This window comes from Lissotriton vulgaris, unplaced genomic scaffold, assembly GCF_964263255.1.
Source record: "Lissotriton vulgaris unplaced genomic scaffold, aLisVul1.2 SCAFFOLD_1535, whole genome shotgun sequence".
Taxonomy (NCBI): domain Eukaryota; kingdom Metazoa; phylum Chordata; class Amphibia; order Caudata; family Salamandridae; genus Lissotriton; species Lissotriton vulgaris.
Window position 1 is genome coordinate 173,121 of NW_028248545.1, and position 19,437 is coordinate 192,557.

Genomic DNA, 19,437 nt, shown 5'->3' on the forward strand with positions numbered 1-19,437 from the left:
AGACTTAGCAGTGTCCGTATCTTTTTTCATTTTCTCAAGCGTCGCATCCACCTCAGGGCCAAACAAATGGTCAGGATTAACCGTCTGGTTCAGGATGGTCGTTTGTATATCAGGTTTAAACCCTGGAATCCTAAGCCATGCATGTCTTCTGAGCAACACACTAGTGTTGATTGCCCTGGAGGCCGTATCAGCCACATCTAGCGCACATTTGATGGAAGCGTTTGTGATGAGCTTCCCCTCTTGAATTAGCATTTCCCCTGCCTCCTTGTACTGGTCAGGCAAGTGCTGTAGCAGTGCTTCTAGGGTGTCATAATGAGCCCTATCGTAGCGTGCAAGTAGGGCCTGCGTGTTTGAGATGCGCCAAATGTTAGCTGCCTGTGCAGCAATCCGTTTCCCTGAGGCCTCAAATATTTTTGACTCTTTGTCTGGGGGAGGAGCGTCACCAGTCGTCTGCGAGTTCGCCCTCTTGCGAGCGTTGGACACAACCAAAGAGTCCAGTGGCAAGTGTCCCTTGATATATGTTGGATCCGAGGGCGCTGGCTTATATTTTTTATCAGTGCGTGGGTTGACGACACGTGCCCGAGTGGGCTCCTTGAAGACCTCCTGCGCGTGCTTGAGCACACCCTTGAGCATTGGCAAAGTTTTGATTGACTTTTCAGCCACAGAGAAAGTGTCAAATAAAAAGTCCACATCCACAGGATCGGAGTGCAGCTCGACATCGTGGTTAGCCGCAGCTCTCTCGATCAACGCGTTGAAGGCAGCAGAGTCCCTGTTGGCGAAGTCTTCGCCGCAAAGAGTTGCGGTTCCTGACCCGACTGCGGGTCGTCAGGGTCGCCTCCGGCAGACCAAGGTTCATGTTCCTCCTCCGGATCCGACTACGCCGGATAGTAGTACTCGACCTCCTCCTCGTCGCCATCCCCCGCGTTGGAGTGAGTCGGGGAACGCGGCAGGTCACTCGGAGACGCCGGCGCCAAAGGTGCTAAAGTACTCGCAGAGTCCTTCTTGTTCTTGAGAGGAATGCGAAAGTGTTCCAACACCGGCTCCGTGGTGATTTTCCTTTTGAGGAGGGACAGTTTCCCGGTATTGGCGTCGATGATGACTTCACGACGTTCTTCCTCCGCGAGTGGCTGGAGCCGAGGCTTAGCCACCACCGGAGACGCTTTGGGCGTCGACACCTCCTTAGAGGGCACCCCAGCTACCTGCTTCGAAGCGAAGGCCTTCGGCGTCGACTTTGGCGGCAGAGTGAAACGGATAGGCGCTTGTGCCTTCGACGGCTCCTGCGCGGGCTTCGACACCCCAGCTTCAGGGTCGGGATGCTCCGCGACCTTCCGAATCCGCTGCAGGGACTCTTCGACTTTCTTCGAAAGGGCTGGAGAGGGAGTGTCCGCCTCTCGTGACTTTCCAGACTTGGGAGTGGTGTCGGCGAGAGGCACCGTCTTCGGAGTCGATGCGTTACCGTCCTTGGCTCCGACGGCCGGAGCCGGGGAAGCCAGAGCTTTGGGATCGCCTTGACGCTTCTTCGAAGCCTTCTTCGGGTCATCGACCACGACCTTCTTCGGCGCCGACGCAGCCGCGTCGGACGACTTCGCCTTCGGCACCGACCCTGAGGCCTTTGGGTCGGCCATCTTGGCGGGACTGTCCATGTCGGCCATTTTGAATTTCTTTGATTTTGACGCCTCTAGAGCCTTCAGCACTGCTTTCACTTTCGGTTTAGAAACCGGAAGCGTTGAACCCGAAGGCTTCACTTTCGTTTTTGGAAATGTGAGTGGCACCTCCAAAATGTCCGTGGCCGGGCCCGCAGGCGGGGCTGCTGGACTAATAACATGGTCTTGGGTAAGGCCCGAAGGCGATCCCTCGACCTGTGCCGCAGGAATGGGGTCGACCCCCGAGTCAGTCCGGGGATGCTCCTCCTCCGAGCTATCCCCCACGGTGGCAATGGCCGTATCGTCGTCCCCTACCTCGTCGCCGGCTTCGTCAAACTCCTCGTCTCCTGCGTCGTAGGCCTCCCCCTCGGACGCAGGGATAGAGTCCGAAACCTGATGGACATTGTCGCTTCCGACGTCTTCTTCGAAGATGTCGTCCGGCGGGGGCGCCGACAGTCTGGCCTGGAGTCTCGCAGCCCGACGAATCTTGAGAGCAACACACTAGTGTTGATTGCCCTGGAGGCCGTATCAGCCACATCTAGCGCACATTTGATGGAAGCGTTTGTGATGAGCTTCCCCTCTTGAATTAGCATTTCCCCTGCCTCCTTGTACTGGTCAGGCAAGTGCTGTAGCAGTGCTTCTAGGGTGTCATAATGAGCCCTATCGTAGCGTGCAAGTAGGGCCTGCGTGTTTGAGATGCGCCAAATGTTAGCTGCCTGTGCAGCAATCCGTTTCCCTGAGGCCTCAAATATTTTTGACTCTTTGTCTGGGGGAGGAGCGTCACCAGTCGTCTGCGAGTTCGCCCTCTTGCGAGCGTTGGACACAACCAAAGAGTCCAGTGGCAAGTGTCCCTTGATATATGTTGGATCCGAGGGCGCTGGCTTATATTTTTTATCAGTGCGTGGGTTGACGACACGTGCCCGAGTGGGCTCCTTGAAGACCTCCTGCGCGTGCTTGAGCACACCCTTGAGCATTGGCAAAGTTTTGATTGACTTTTCAGCCACAGAGAAAGTGTCAAATAAAAAGTCCACATCCACAGGATCGGAGTGCAGCTCGACATCGTGGTTAGCCGCAGCTCTCTCGATCAACGCGTTGAAGGCAGCAGAGTCCCTGTTGGCGAAGTCTTCGCCGCAAAGAGTTGCGGTTCCTGACCCGACTGCGGGTCGTCAGGGTCGCCTCCGGCAGACCAAGGTTCATGTTCCTCCTCCGGATCCGACTACGCCGGATAGTAGTACTCGACCTCCTCCTCGTCGCCATCCCCCGCGTTGGAGTGAGTCGGGGAACGCGGCAGGTCACTCGGAGACGCCGGCGCCAAAGGTGCTAAAGTACTCGCAGAGTCCTTCTTGTTCTTGAGAGGAATGCGAAAGTGTTCCAACACCGGCTCCGTGGTGATTTTCCTTTTGAGGAGGGACAGTTTCCCGGTATTGGCGTCGATGATGACTTCACGACGTTCTTCCTCCGCGAGTGGCTGGAGCCGAGGCTTAGCCACCACCGGAGACGCTTTGGGCGTCGACACCTCCTTCGAGGGCACCCCAGCTACCTGCTTCGAAGCGAAGGCCTTCGGCGTCGACTTTGGCGGCAGAGTGAAACGGATAGGCGCTTGTGCCTTCGACGGCTCCTGCGCGGGCTTCGACACCCCAGCTTCAGGGTCGGGATGCTCCGCGACCTTCCGAATCCGCTGCAGGGACTCTTCGACTTCCTTCGAAAGGGCTGGAGAGGGAGTGTCCGCCTCTCGTGACTTTCCAGACTTGGGAGTGGTGTCGGCGAGAGGCACCGTCTTCGGAGTCGATGCGTTACCGTCCTTGGCTCCGACGGCCGGAGCCGGGGAAGCCAGAGCTTTGGGATCGCCTTGACGCTTCTTCGAAGCCTTCTTCGGGTCATCGACCACGACCTTCTTCGGCGCCGACGCAGCCGCGTCGGACGACTTCGCCTTCGGCACCGACCCTGAGGCCTTTGGGTCGGCCATCTTGGCGGGACTGTCCATGTCGGCCATTTTGAATTTCTTTGATTTTGACGCCTCTAGAGCCTTCAGCACTGCTTTCACTTTCGGTTTAGAAACCGGAGGCGTTGAACCCGAAGGCTTCACTTTCGTTTTTGGAAATGTGAGTGGCACCTCCAAAATGTCCGTGGCCGGGCCCGCAGGCGGGGCTGCTGGACTAATAACATGGTCTTGGGTAAGGCCCGAAGGCGATCCCTCGACCTGTGCCGCAGGAATGGGGTCGACCCCCGAGTCAGTCCGGGGATGCTCCTCCTCCGAGCTATCCCCCACGGTGGCAATGGCCGTATTGTCGTCCCCTACCTCGTCGCCGGCTTCGTCAAACTCCTCGTCTCCTGCGTCGTAGGCCTCCCCCTCGGACGCAGGGCTAGAGTCCGAAACCTGATGGACATTGTCGCTTCCGACGTCTTCTTCGAAGATGTCGTCCGGCGGGGGCGCCGACAGTCTGGCCTGGAGTCTCGCAGCCCGACGAATCTTGAGGGTCTTCTTGCACCGGAACTTCAAGCAGGCCATACATCTGGCCTCGTCGTGGTCCGTCGACAGACAAGTGTTGCACACTGGGTGCACGTCGAGGTGAGAGTACTTCGCGTTACACACCGGGCACCGTTTAAACGGAGTCCGGTCCATGTCTGGAGCGTCGTGTAGGCCCGTCCGCGCCGACAGCACGCGGATGGGCAGCGAGAGTTCGGAGCTGAAGAATACAGTAAACCCGAACGCAAACGATACCGGCGCCAAGCCTAAAGACCTTTTGGTCTCGAGTAAAGAGAGTTAACAACTATCGGTTCCGACAGAGGGAACCGACACACATCCGAACCCAATGGAGGAAAAAAACAATCTGGGGATGGAGGCGATGCCCATGCGCACTGTAGTCCAGGGGAGGAGCCACCTATCTCGTGATACTTCGAAGACTCTTCCAGGACAACAATGTGCAATCATCCGGACCCAACACTAGGCGGCGATCTATGCACAGATATGAATTCAGCAGCCCACATGCCTCGAACCAGATTTTATGCCAGATCTGGGAGACTACAATTAATCACAATACAATCTCCAAACCAGTCCGGCCGATTTGGGACAATCCATGCGCATCTCCTTACTTGCAGGATGTCCTTGGCAAGTCGAAATGGCAAACCTCTGTGTTGTGGGAGTCAGTCTAGGGTTTGTTGAAAAGCTGCTCATAAGATTTGCGTTGGTCCAAACACAATGGGGGTCCCCTCTTAAGACAGCCACATACAGGCAGGCAGCAGGGTGGAGATTGATAACTGGTAGTTGTGACTGCATCTGTAAAGGAGTAGAGGCCCTTCTGCCCTCTGGGTCCCTTATGTTGATAGTAAAATGGGAATCAGAAGTAGGTACTTTGGCTGCTTGCTGTCAAGAAGGAGACTTTTTTGCGAGGGTGGTCAGACTGTACGGGCAGATTGCAAGGAGGGGGCAGGGCCTGTGTTGCTTGATTACGCTTTTCAAAATAACCATCAGAATTCCTATTCAAGATACAGTGCTTGGTGGTAGTACTATTTAAAGTTCCTTAAGCGGAACCTGAAAGGTTGTTACAAAGCACGACCAAATTAGACTCAATTGTGGCCAAATGTGAAACCAGAGGCGAGCGTATGGTGTTGTCTGATGAGAACGGTTTTTCTGAGAAAGTCTTTAGCTAGCTAGCCTGAAGGTCATTGAGGAAAACAACGAGGTGCGACTTGTCAGCCAGTGAGAGTTGAACTAAAGTTAAAACTGAAGCCTCAAGGGCGTCTGTGCTTGGTACAAGGACAGGCGCTGACTCAGACATGGCATCAGATACTTGTGGGGTCTTGGTTGTAGATGGAAGTGGGATGGTCATCTGTTTACGTACCTCGCCGCGTTTAACTCTCTGTTAAAGTTGTGGACAAGGATTTGTTGTTTGGACCTTTGGAGAGGCTCGGAGGAGTATCGGCTGGCCGAGTCAGTGCTCGGCTCATAGTGGATTCTTGTGCGGAGGAAAAGTCAGCACTGTTTTTGGGAAAACTATAGGCGTGCCCCAAGACAGGCCAGATAGACCCCCACTGGGACCATCTGAATTGATGAAAAGCCTCCATTCTGTTATGGCGATTTCATTACTAATGACCCTAACGACTTGTTCGAGCATCCGGTCGATTGAAGTAGACTGTGGAGTAGGCTTTACTAAATGAGATAAGGTGGTTCCACAGTCACCCCCTTTTCTTCTGCCCATGTTCCCGGCAACTGAACAAAATGGGAGACAGTGGAACCAGTGACAAGCCTGCAAAGACAAAGAGCCTGGGGTAGAAAGAAGGCCCCTGTTAACTTAAGAAGGGAAGAAGAAACAGTACCTCTTGAGGATTAGGCCTCCATTTCCAGGTGAAGGCTTTGTGGCTTCACAACTTCACAGTCAATTGGAGGTGCTAGGATGTGGTGAAAAAAGCCTCAGAAAGTGGACCCAGCCCAGCCTCAATCAACCCACTACTGGCGCAGACGGGTCCACCCTTCGCCAGGACGCGTCCCACGCTGCTGGAGTGCAGCACTGCCTTTGTTGTGCTGGGAGGGCTGGATCCTCCTCCCTGCGCCCATGAAGGATGCTGGGGAACGGAATCCCACCCAGCAGAAAGCCACCAAATGCTGGTAAGCGTTTGGGCCTTGGACGGACGCTTAGGAAATCCGGTTTCTTGATCCAGTCTAGTGTCTACTGCTGTGTGGTTGGCCTGGCATCTGCATCTCCCTTGTCTACATTATATTTTACATTTAGGGCACTACAGCTTTGTTAACTGATTGTTTTTGTCTAGCAGGGGATAAGCTGCCATCAACAGCTTTTCCGGATTATGGAATGTCGCACTATCTAACAGGTATTTTCCATATATTGGTGTCTACCATGGGCAGAACAAGAGGGGATGAGGCTATGCTTCAACCTTTCAATTGCGTTACCATCCGCTGATTGTGCTCTGGCACAATCTGTTCCCTGTACACAGACAACTGAATGCTTGGTCTAGCAACGGTAAAGTTAGAGATGTGACAATTGAATGTCTCAGATGCTTGGTGACCTTCAGATATTCTTGGCATGTACCCAAGCTGATTATATTTTTTCTTCCAGTTGCTTGCCTGCCGTTCTATAAAGAATTTAAGTCCTTGAGGCTATGGATATAAAATCTGATATATTGGTGACAACATTCCTTACAATTCCAAGCTGGTCTGATTCACCCTTGATTTTGGTCAAACCCTTCTATTCTTGGACTGCTTTGAGAGTTTGCCCAGCAGATGATGAGTTTTTGGCTAATGCTAATCATTTCTTAGCTCTATTCAGGGTCCCTTTTCCTGGATGTTAACCCAAGGGAAAGGTAGCTGCAATTTGCTTGTTGAATCAAAGACTGAAATGTTTGGGTTAGTGGTAGGATCTTTCACTAGAATCACTTTTGATTGAGGGGTGGGGGGGGATTTGGAGGTAATTGGGAGGGTCATGTCTTCGGAAAGTAAGCAACAGATTTTTAAAAAGAATCTACAGCATGAGGGAGTAATTTAGAATAGCACACACTGCAAGCTGCCTCCATCGCAAAGGCTTAAGTGCATCTTAGAGGATAGAAAGGTATTAAGAAAGGAGCATTAAAAGTGAGACCCAAGAGACGAAGCTTGGGGGTCATTTCATGGAAGGGATTTGGAAGACAGGGGTAGTTGTAGAGTGGATCGGTTGGCACAGAGGCACAAAGAGTAAGTTATTGAGGGTTGTTCTTCAATTTGCTTTGCTTAGTCGAAATGGGTTACAATTCACATGTAACTGCTTTTAATCTATATAGTTCTTTCAACAATTTTGGTTGGCGTATGTCAAAATTTGATTACAAAAAGCGTCTAACAATGAAAGAATTTTTAGAGTACGATAAATTATTTTACAGTGGCTTACTTATTATGCATGTGCACCGACCTTGTATTATAACAAAGGTGACTGGAATTCTTCATCAATAGGGGAAATCTAATTATGCGGCAGGGAGAACTAATTGTGTAGCAACAACAGATATATTACTCAGACATTCATTGGCAAGATTTCACTATATTGTCATATTAACACGCCTCAATAATGTCTGGGTATACGTTTCAGCTGATTTCAACCAATTCACTACAGCAACTGTCACATAAAAGATGCAACATTTACCTTTGTGCTTTGTGAGTTTTTGATGTGTTTGTGCTGAAGACATGGTGGATTAAATCTGAAAATAAGTTGATCATGTGTCTAGTGCTTTAAATTCAAACCTATTTTGAAAATTCTGCAGCCGCAGTATTGTTGAGCGTATAAAACCTAATAAACCACATTGGATAAAGCAATAATGAACTATTTACAAAATAGCTTGATGGTGGCTTAGGCCATTCACCAGGGCAGCAGTAGATTAGGTCACAAGAGCATGCTGCCACTGAACTGCAGAACAATGGCTCCAGGTACTATATGCAGATTATACACTTGTGCTGATAGCACTTTCTTGGGGACAGCCAGGTCTGCAGCTGCTTTCTGTAGCTCTCACCTCTCCATTCAGGTACAGCATGTCGAAGGCATAGACGCACACCTGCACTTTAATCTCGGAGGCATCCACATCCTGGAGGAGAAAAACATGTCAGACCCTAGGAAAGCCAGCAAACCATGTGCAAATCAAATCAAGTCACAAAGGAAGGAACGTGTGAGTAGATTACTGGTAGAGATCAGTCAGTCACTCACTCCCCTATACTGGAGGGGGACGCACAGCACTGTAGGGGGCAGGTATCACAGTGCACAGTGGCATGGCTTAAAACTGGAGAGCAATTTTTAGCCAAAGCTGGCACTGGCCTGTACCTTAGATGCACTGAATGAATCACAGAGAGCAGGCAAGTAAAAAAAAAGATAACACACACATGCAATATCCACACACAATATCCAAGGAAGCCCAGTTTCCAAGATGGCTCAAGCCTTGAAATCTTGAGCCGTAACCCAGACTTTGGCATCACAATTCCCGTTCAAGGCTAGCAGAGAAAGCCCCAGGTGGTGTGTAACATTTGGCAAACACACTGGCCAGCATGTGTTCCAGTAGAGAGCCTGTTTCCACGCGCACAATCTCAGGAAACTAGATTGGGGAGACCAGTGCTGCATGGCAGGGACACTCCTGTAGCAGAGAGAGCACAATCTGTAAAAATGCCATGATAGCCACTGCTGAGACTCTGGAGGTCGAAACTTTTCTTCTCGATCTCTTCCTTCCTCCCTCCCTCCCTCTCTCACTCTCTTTTTCAGGCTACGTTACAAATCTAGCTCTCCTTACAATATACTATGCTCCTGCTCATAGAAGAGCTGATCTGTGCATGAACGCTGGTTGCGAGGTCTGTGCCGCTTCACAGATGAGGTACTTAAAATCTCTCAGGGCTCGAAAATTTCACTTGACCGCTCGCATTTGTGAGTTAGATTAATTCAGGACGAGCTATTTTTAGGTCCTACTCGTTCTTTCTGGCGAGTAGGAAGACAAACGGACATTTGACTTCTGCCTCTGAAAGGAGAGGAAATGTGACAAGATAACAAGATTTAAAGGCATCTTTATTGCTCATAAAGTAAATGAGCAATAAAAATGCTTTTAAATCTTGTAACTTGTCACATTTGCCCAGCTTTCAGAGTCAGAGGTCAAGTGCATTTCAATTAGGTCGAGGAGATTTTGTAGGTTACTAGACCTGCAGGTCTAGTGCATTTTTCAAGATTTTTCGAGCCCCGTCTCTGATTTAATCATCCCTCCACTCCTCTAGCAACCACACAGATCACTATCTCCAAGATCTTGAACAGCTGCCCTACTCAGCCGAATTCTGCCCCACTCATACCCCCATTCCCCAAAAGTGCCCAGAAAGCAGGAAAGGTGCAGCAGAAGGGTGGGCACTAGTACAAACCTTCCTCTTGCGTGTGGTGAGAACCTGGAAGGGCTGGATCTGCTTCTTTTCAGCATCCCAGGCCACCGCCTCCGTGTCTAGGATGCAGGAGGTCACAGTGTCTTTTTTGCACTACGTGGAAAAAGGGAGATCACCAATATGCATAAGAATCTACAAAACATTCATTTATTTCGCCAATTTCTTTTTTATTTTTAAGAGCATCAAGTGGTGCAGCTGACTGGGAGATGTTAACAAGGTGTGAAACTGCTTACCTGCAACCTCCATCTTGATCCACTGTTTGGAAGCAAAAGGCATTAAAAACTTCACTCTGAAACTAGTCTCCTCCTTCCTGCCAGACGTGGAAAATATAATCAACATTGATGCCTTTTCTTCGCACTTAGTCCCAACCTTTTATTATTGTTTATTTTGCAGATCTAGCGCCTAAGGTCCAACCCTTGGATTCACTCTTACGTGGCTTTAGGAGTCATACACACTATTTTCAAGTGAATTCGGACTTCCAGAGGTAGCCAATTCAGGGATTGTAGATCTGGGGAGATATGGTAACTTCTTTTAGAACCAGAGATGAGTCTCGCTGCAGCATTGATTGAAGCTCTTAACGGTGCCGTTGAAGCTTTGGGTAGGCCACAAAGAGACCATTCCGTACTCCACTCTAGGTATAACTAGAGCTTGTACTGCCTGAAGTCATTGAATGGCAGGAAGGGTTTCAGTTTCCTTAGAGTGTTTATCTGGAGATTTGCTCCCTTTGTAGCATTACTGATGTGTTTTAGCATATTGAGGTTACTGTCAAGAGTTATTCCTAATGATTTTGCCGAATCCACGATGGTTGGTTGAAAGTTGAGTGCCGAAAGATGTTTAATCCAGTCTTGCATTGCGGGGACTTGGGTGGGTGGAGCTATTAGAAGGAATTCGGGTTTTAGGGCAATCAATATTAGGTTGTTTTCTGCCAGCCAAGTCTTGGTATTACTAAGCATTGTATTGAGCAGTTTGAGGTCTTCTAAGGTGTTGATCTTAAGGTATAGTTGTGTGTCTTCAGTGTACATGTGATATTGAACGTTCGATGCATGACTAATTTCGGTGAGTGGTTCCATGAAAAGATTAAACAATGTCGGGAATAGTGAGGACCCTTGCGGGACTCCCAGAGTTACTGGGACGGGTTTGGACAGGGAGTTGTTGACCTTGAATTGTTGTGTCCAATTTTGGAGAAATGAGGTAAACCAATTTAGCACTGACCCTGATAATCCCATTCTAAGTTTCAAAAGATTTATCAGGTTCTCATGTTTGACCGTATCAAAGGCTGAGTAGAGGTCTAGCAGGATGAGTAAGCAGGTTCAATTTTGATCAAGGATTTGCAAGACGTCGTCAATTATATGTGTCATGGCTGATTCAGTGCTGTGACATGCTCGAAAGCCTGATTGGTCTTGGTTAAGAAGGTCAAAGTGATCAATATGCTTTGTCAGTTGGAGGTGAACACATTTTTCCAATAGTTTGGCCAAGGTAGGAATATTGGGAATAGGGTGATAGTTATTTAGGTCCGTAGGGTTGGCCGTGGGCTTCTTTTGAATGGGTGATACCTGACCAACATGGAGGGTGTCCGGGATGCAATCTTGTTGAAGTGAAATGTTTATGATCTTGATCCAGAGAGGCAGAAGCAATGGAGTCAAGTCTTTAACAGCGTTTGTGGGGAGAGGATCAGTAAAGTGATTGGCAGGGTTAAGGGCACTGAGTAATTTGCCTATGACCCATATAAAAACTGAGACATCAAACATCCTGACAACAGCATTCTAGTCCTCTCTTCACTCAACCCAGTCTGCAGTTGTCGTAGATCGCCAGCTCTCTGTTCTACAGCACATCACCATCAAGTGCAACCTCACTGCACAGTACCTACCATCGGAACCTAGCTGCTCTCTGCCATAATCGAACAGAGCAACCTAACCCTCCCTGCAGGCTGAGCAACTGAAAGACTTCCTCCCTACAGACCCTATTGAACAACTATACATTCTTTCAATCAGACACCATGCCTGCCACTCCAAATCCTTTTCAACCTCAAGTCCTCAAACCACTTGCCCTCTAAGCCAGTGTTCAAACCAACCTCTCCTTTCCACGTTCCTTTTTCAGTGCCCCCTGTCCTGTTCAGCTTTCTTAAAAATACAGCTACCGTCCTGTTTAAGACTGTTGTTCAAATGACTGACCACCTATTGTCGAATACAATCTAACTTCGCCACCTGGGCAACAAAAAAACAGCAAGACAGAGTAGATAAACCTAGAAAATCACTGAGTGCACCTTCCTGTAACAATCAGAGGCAGAACGATCCTACGCCTATTGCCATGTAAGAGTTTACATCAGAAAAATCTATACCAGTTAAGTAGGTAATTCTTCTAGAAGGCAGTCCATAGTGCGTATTCCCCTCTTCAGCAGGATACCCCAACAGAGGCGGCTAGAGCAGCACAAATGGACAAACCTTACATTGTAGCATTACTCAAAACAGGTTTAAGTACTCAGGGCCTCTGATAATGCTTACAATGTGGTTTGATACTCTTCCTAGAAGTCAAAGTCATTATCATTATGTAATGGATGGGTGCAGAGGCTTTTGGACTGCAGAGCCCTGCAGTCTATGTGAAACTAGACAAATAAAAATGTGGTTTTTTTTTACAACCAATAACCTGGTCTCCCAGGATACTCGAGAAGGAGAACTATACCCAGAACTAGGCCTCGGAGGCTGGTCATAAGAATATTTCTAGTTCGCATGAACTAACAGCGGGCCCTTCAGCTACATCTGATGTGCTTGAACAGCCTGTGTCTATCGGGCTAGGGAAATGGGGAGACGATGCAATAAGCTCTGCTGTGAGACATCAGTGGAGTGCTACATGAAGCCCCAGCAAGGTCTATGTGAGATATTCTCTCTCTCCCCCCTGCCTATCCCCCCCAGCTTGATATACTTGGAAGAACAAGAGCTTGCCCTAAGAGTGATGCTGTACATGGGGTTTGAGGATCGCTGAACGCTACAATTGAAGGGGCTGATGACTTCTCCCTAGCTCGGGATCAGACGCCTCTAATTCATGCCTGAGTGATGCCCGACATGGCACTTCTTTATCCGATTCAAGTATTACGGAAGCTCTAGAGACAGCCCTTAAGCGCCGTAATCACACATGAGCCTAAATGCAACTCGGATCCATGCAACAGTAGAGGTAAAATCTTGTTGGGAGGCGCGAAAACTGGACTATTAACATACCAGGATAATCGGATAACCGGAGGACCTTGCAAAACTGGAAGTCTCAGTCCGACAGGGGATGGAAGTAAAGACCCAGAGCCTTTCTATGGGACGGAGTCTGGAATCAATTAAAGAGCATCACGCTGAGACCCGGGCAGACGGTAAAAAAACTAAGACAGGCAACAAAAAAACTTGAAGCAATAAGAAAGGTTGGTAAATCCGAGAGGAGAGGACTGCGGCTGCAGACATCGATATCACAACTGTGAAAGAGCAAGTCAAGACACACGGCGCACAATTGTTGGCAGTGATGTGGAAGACTGAGGACTTTGAAAATCATCAGAGATTAAAAAAACTCCACTTTCTTGGGATCGAGGAAGGACTGGAGGGGATGATATAAGAACTTTTATGTTGGACCTTCTCAAGAGTGCCTTTCTTGAATAATCTGGGCTGTATTGGGAGTTGGAAATACAGAGGTAGATTCCCCATAAACCAGCATGAGCATGGCAAGGGCAATGGAGTTCAGAGGGAGCCAAGGGCCATATTGTTTTGTAAATTTTCTGCTCCTGCAAGCTATATTTGAGAATGACCACCAGAGGCTAGAAGAAAGTACAGGGAGTCCTCTTTTTTCGTTCACCCATTTTTTTGGCACACAACAGTGGAACGTAGATGGCACCTTTAGCATTTAATTAAACCCTTCCAGGATGTAGGGTTTGAAGCCTATCTGTTGCCCCGTGGCGAATGAAAACTCTTGTTAAGGGTTCTATTAGGTTTTTTACCTCAGAGATCCAAGCTAAGGAATAATTATGTGAAATGACGGCTGCTAAGATTAATGCATCAGCAATGGGCCTTCTGTTGAAAACACTTGTTCTTGGTCAATTTGGTTCTGCTTCTCCGTTTGTTCTCTCCCTTCTAATGCTTTCTTTTTTTCTTCAAAAGGCCAGGCGGGACAGCTAGGTATCTTGGCTTTACTACAGCTTGATATTGTCTATTGGGCTGGTTTTCTGTTTTCTTTCTCTCTTTAGTGGTGGGGGTGCATCTCATCAGTTGCCACTACACAGACCTTGGGTGGTCTTCCTGCGTCCATTAGAGGAAGAGGGGGTGGGAGACAGGAGGGCGGTTCTTGAGGGTGGTGGTTGGGGGGGAGGGGTGGGGGGGGGCAGGATTCTAATACAGTGGAAAAGCAGCAAGTATGCACATTGAATGCAAAGTGTGAAAAATGGTGGGGGGGGGGGGGGCAATTGAAATTGGGAATGGGTAAGGTAGAGTAATACCAGATCCCGATGAGGTTAGAGAAAATTTTCGAGCAAATGACATCAATTTATATAAAGCTTGTCTCAAGGACTTGGAGCAGTATTTGGTTCCAATAATATCTAATAAAGTAACCCAGGTGGAGCGGTCCTTGTTCTGGGAGGAATTCTCTTTTTAGGAAATCCAGCTAGCCATTTAGGACCTCCCTTCAGGGAAGTCGGTAGGAACGGATTCAATTACCTTCTAATTTCATAAGTTTTTTTCATTAGAACTTTTACGTGAGCGGTCGGAGATATTCAGGCAGGTTAAAAATGGAGAGCATTCCCCAGACTCGTAGGCGACAGTCAATGTAATAGTTTCTTTTAAAGAAAGAAAAGGAGGCTCTTGATCTAGGAGCCTACAGACCAATCACACTGTTAGACACCAAACTCTACTTTAATATCTTGGCAAATAGGCTGGGTAGCATTATACACATATTGGTATCGGTTAGGCAGCAGGGGTTTATTCCAGGCAGGGGGACCGTGGATCATGTGCAACGTGTAAATGCAATGTTTGATGCAACCAAAAATGTAGAAGAACCCACGGGGGTCGCTCTGTTGGATGCAGAGTAGGCATTCAACAGGGTGTCTTGGGAGGATCTGTGGAAAGTTATGGGGGCCTTTGGATTAGGGGGCAGTTTATTAAAGTAATGTACTCCAACCCAGTAGCTCGACTTCAGCATATGGGGCATGAATCCCAGCCCTTCTACTCAGAAAGTGGAACCCTGCCTCTCCCTGGCTATGTGCTTTATATATAGAACCTATTCTTTGTAGACTGGAAAACTCCATTGATGTCATACCGATTCGTTTGCATGGATGGGATACGAAAACATTGGCTTATGCAGATGATGTTGCAATAGTCACAAGAGATCCAGATAATGCTCTCCATGTTATTGAAATAACGGAGTAATTTGGGGCTTACTCCGGGTAAGTCAAGGAGACTTGCCTGGAGTAAGCGATTGACGCAAGCCCTTGTCCTTTTTCGGAACCAGGAAGTAGTGGGAGTAGCAACCACGTCCTACTTCTAGCGTTGAACACGCTCGATGGCCCCCTTGGCCAAGAGGGCCGCAACTTCTTGCGGGAGAAGTGCCAAGTGAGCCACCGACATGCAGTGGTACTGAGGTGGCATGGCTGGAGCAGTAGTCTCGAAGGGGAGGGAGTAGCCCCGTCAGACTATCTGCAGAACCCACCTGTACGAAGTGATGGTGCGCCAGTGGGGGAGGTGATGGTGAATCCTGCCACTCACTGGCGTGTGGTGAGCCTGAAACACCAGACTAGGACAGTTTGGAGGCAGTGGCTGCAGGGGAGGCAGTGGACTGACCCGCCCGCTGGCCCTGTGACCCACCTCTGCCGGTCCAACATCTGCCGCTACGCTGAGACAAGTGCTGCGCAGGCTGTGGCTCTGAAACGAACGAGTTTGGGCGCCAGTTCCTTGGCCACGAAAGGAGCGAAAAGCAGAAGCGGAAGGAGTGCGCGTGGTCAAAAGGCCCAAGGACTTGGCCGTAGCCCGTGAGTCCTTAAAACGCTCCAACGCACTATTAAGTGCCATCAAAGGGCATGTCCATCAGAGTGTTCTGGACATCCCCGGAAAAGCCAGTCGTCCTCAGCCAGGATTCCTCAGGAATCTTGTGCGTGAGTTTCAATCCAATTTATTGAAGCTTATTTATGTAACAATAGCACATCCGCCCAGCCAAAGAGTTTTGTCCTTGTGTTAATAAAATTCTAATGTGGCACCGAATGAAGAGTTGTCAAATAAGAAAAATATCCAGAAATAGTGCAAGATAATGAGTTTTAAGACGGTATAGTACTCCCTTGTTCGTTCGAGTCACAGTCCCATATCGAAAACAAGACTGTTTACTGTTACAATGAATGAACTTCAATGAAGTGGACTGAAACTCATGCACAAGACTCCTGATGAATTTAATTGGATATTTAATCTTTAACATTTGATGATAGAGCTTTGCTAGAAACTTGTTATGCTGCTGTTGACTGAGCCAAATTGATTATAGAATATTATGCTCCTTTTCATTTTTTGAATACCTTTAAGGAACTTATTCACAATAGGGCACTTAAATAAAGATGGTTGGTCTGCTGCCGCAAAGACCGAACAGAAAGGTAACCCTTGAGAGTACCCAAAGTGCAGCCCTTCTGGGCAAAGATAAAAGAAGAATATCAGACAGAAGAAAAAAGAGGATCAACAGACTTTTCTGTAAAATATAGTACACATTTGTTCTACCGGCAGGCGTACACAGTCTTGGTGGAGGGATCCGTGGCTGCCAGAAAAACATTGCAGATTTCAGGAGGAAGGTTGAAAGCTGTGAACTGTGTGCTCAATCTCCACGTAATAAGGTGTAGAGTTGACAGGTTTGGGAAGATTAGGACCCTGCTGCAACAGAAGATACTTCAGAAGAGGCAGCCTGATCGGAGGATCAATGCTCATGCTGAAATTCGGGATACTAGACTCTCCGTGCCCAGACCGGAGCCACTAGGACGACTTGGGCCCGGTCGTTCCTGATCTTTTTGAGAACTCTGGGTAGGAGAGGTATGGGCGGAAAGGTCCACCATGGGAGGAAGATCTTTTTCCTACTTAGCGGCCAAAACCTGGAATTCTCTCCCCACTCACCTCCGCCTCACACAGAACCACCTCTCCTCCAGAAAGCAGCTGAAAACCTGGCTATTCGATAAGTAATACACCCACCCTCCCTCAAAGCGCCTTGAGACCCTCTGGGTGAGTAGTGCGCTATACAAATTTATGAACTTGAACACAGGATGCCCGACCTCTAGTCGAGACTAAAAGTGTCTCAGAGTGAGAGCTGCCTTTGAAACTCCAGCACGCAAAGCTACGGACATTGTGCGTTCGACGAAAGCGAATAGATCTAACCAAGGTCTCCCCACTGCTGAAAAAGACCTTCAACCACCACTAGCTGGAGGCGCCATTCGTGATTCGCAAGGCAATGATGGCTGAGTTCATCTGCTCTGGCGTTCAGTGACCCCACCAGGTGTTGAACCACCAGGGATGTGGCCTGCTGTTCCAGCCATTTCCAGAGACACAGGGCTTCTTGGCAAAGGGTCCATGACCCCATCCCTCCTTTTTGGTAAGTGGTGTTGTCGAAAATAGTTAGATCAGACTCCCCTTGGTGGCGGGTAGAAAGGCTTTCAATGCCAATCAGATCGCTCGGACCTCCAGCATGTTGATGTGGAGTCTGTATTTTCACCGTAGACCACCACAGTCCTCTGATCTCCGCCTCTCCCAGATGGCCACCCAATCCCTGGAATGACATCTGTCACTACAGTAAGATCTGGTTGGGGAAGGGACAGTGGTCTGCCACTGACCCTATTGCTGTTCGTAAGCCACCACTGCAGATCCCTTGCAGTTCACTCCGAAATCTGTCATGTTATGTTGGCACCAGAATCTGCATCAATCCACATACTTCCAGCTCTGTGTTGGATTCGTGGATGTATGTGGGGCAGACGTTGCGGTCAGGAGCATCATCGTTGGGGGAGACTGCAGTGGCACAACCGGCGCTGGTCTGAATCATTTATCAGATCCCTGGGTGTCTGTCAGAGCAGAGGCTAGAGCAGTAGAACCCAAAGGGGCCCTCTCCGACTCCCCCAGGGCGCATAGGCGCACCGCTCAAATACGTGGTACATGGCCACACGAAATTCGTTCATCTGAACATGTGGACGGAGTTGGCCCCTGGCAACTATTCAGGAACCGTGCCTCTGATGACGATGCTGCTTCCTCATGTCAGCAGACAGACTAGGTAAAGTCGAGACATGCTTCGACTTCTTTTGTTTCTTATGCTTCTTCCCAGAGTATCCAGACGACCTGGAGTGACAGGAAGACCACTTGGGTCTTCTGGAGCGGTTCTCCGACCTCCCTCTCGATCAGGACCGAGATCTCCTAGGAGGCTCGTTACACCTGCCAGGCCGTTAGCAGCATCAAGGACCGCTCCCTCAAAGCCTTTGGCGCCATGGCCCAGCAGTCCAAACACATTGCGTGGTCGCATCTAAGACACCACAGATGCACAAGATATGGGTCCGTAATAGACATGGCGCAATGACCAGCACCACACAGATTAAAACCAGTCTTCCTCGAAGAAATCACCTTGATGCTCCAGGAGGAAGAAATTACTCGAAAGAGACCCACAAAACGTTGAAAAAAAGTCTGTCAAAAAGCAACAGAGCTAGTTCTTTCTCCGGATTGCTCTGAATTATGAGATGCACCAGCATTTCAATGCTATTGCTCTAACTACTGACGACGCCTCTGCATTAGGCAGGATGCCTCGCAACCTACCAGTATTGGATCAAATGATTTTACAGATGAAATGTTTTATATTTTTATGGCGACTGTTTAAATGTGTATGTCTTATGAGCTTAGTGTTTTTCAACTGTACTATATTGGAATGTTTTTATTAATTATGCAATAAAAGATTTACTTGCTTATAACAATGCACACTTTTCTGAGACCGCCGCAGAGTTTTCCCCCAAACAACACCTTCAGATATGCTGATACTTGAAAAATGTTGCCTCCACAAAGTGGTTTATAAAGAGCAGCCTCGGATTAACACTTAGATTCTTCTACATAGTTTGAGGAAGATCTTGCCATGGAGATATAAAGAACCATGCCCAGGATCTTCTCCACTGCCTTATCGCTCACATTTTATAAAGTGTTTCTCTAACTTTTTCGCAAAATCCAAGTATCTAAAAGTCAGACAGCACCCTTACAACATCTATATAGGGACAGCAATCCCTACCTTTGGAATTCTTGCAATGATATCTGGATACTTTGTAGTGTTGTTTTCCTGATTCCTGCTGTAGATATGCACATCGCCATTCTCCAAAATATGTATCTAGAACAAAAAAAAAAACGGAGAAATAAAACAGAAAAGCATAGTCTGACCACTGGCTAAACTGTTTCAAAGTATGAAAGCAATGGAAATTAAATGTTCTTTAAATTCGGTGAGGTCAATTGTTCAAAAAGCATTATCACAGATGTATGACTGGAAGAAGAAACACTTTATTGTATAGTTAGTAAAAACCATTACAAAGTATAAATAAGACAATATTCTAAAACACAGAGAATTTACATTGCTGGACTGTTTGCATAGTAAAATCATACATTGAACAGTTTTAGGAATTAATACTGAACCACAGATTAAGAAAATGTGTGCAGTACCAGTGTGCCACAAATGATCCCTGATCCTTGTACCATCTAATAACTGAACTAAATAGCACAGGGGCATAGCTGTTCGTGTAGATCTGGCCTCCAATATAATAAAATGCACCCTCCCTTAGGGCTACAAGGCCTGCTGTAGGGGTGACTTACTTTTATTATATGCAGTGACTTTGGCATGGCATACAGTAAGTGGGCCCTGTTGTGTTTTCACTCATGGTTTGCACCACGACAAGCAGTATGCAATGGCATCCTGCATGTA

The 19,437-nt window shown here is 48.2% G+C and overlaps 1 protein-coding gene across 2 annotated transcripts in view; it reads right to left on the reverse strand.

The window, feature by feature from the left end:
* Positions 1 to 19,437, reverse strand: part of LIG1 (DNA ligase 1) — a 397,262-nt gene that overhangs the window by 80,495 nt on the left and 297,330 nt on the right. For both annotated transcript variants that reach the window (XM_086950012.1, XM_086950011.1), the window contains exons 18-20: positions 18,757 to 18,852; positions 9,505 to 9,615; positions 8,130 to 8,201 (exon numbers count right to left, since the gene is read on the reverse strand). In XM_086950012.1, coding sequence (XP_086806138.1) covers positions 8,130 to 8,201; positions 9,505 to 9,615; positions 18,757 to 18,852 — 279 coding nt within the window. The remainder of the gene's footprint in view (positions 1 to 8,129; positions 8,202 to 9,504; positions 9,616 to 18,756; positions 18,853 to 19,437) is intronic.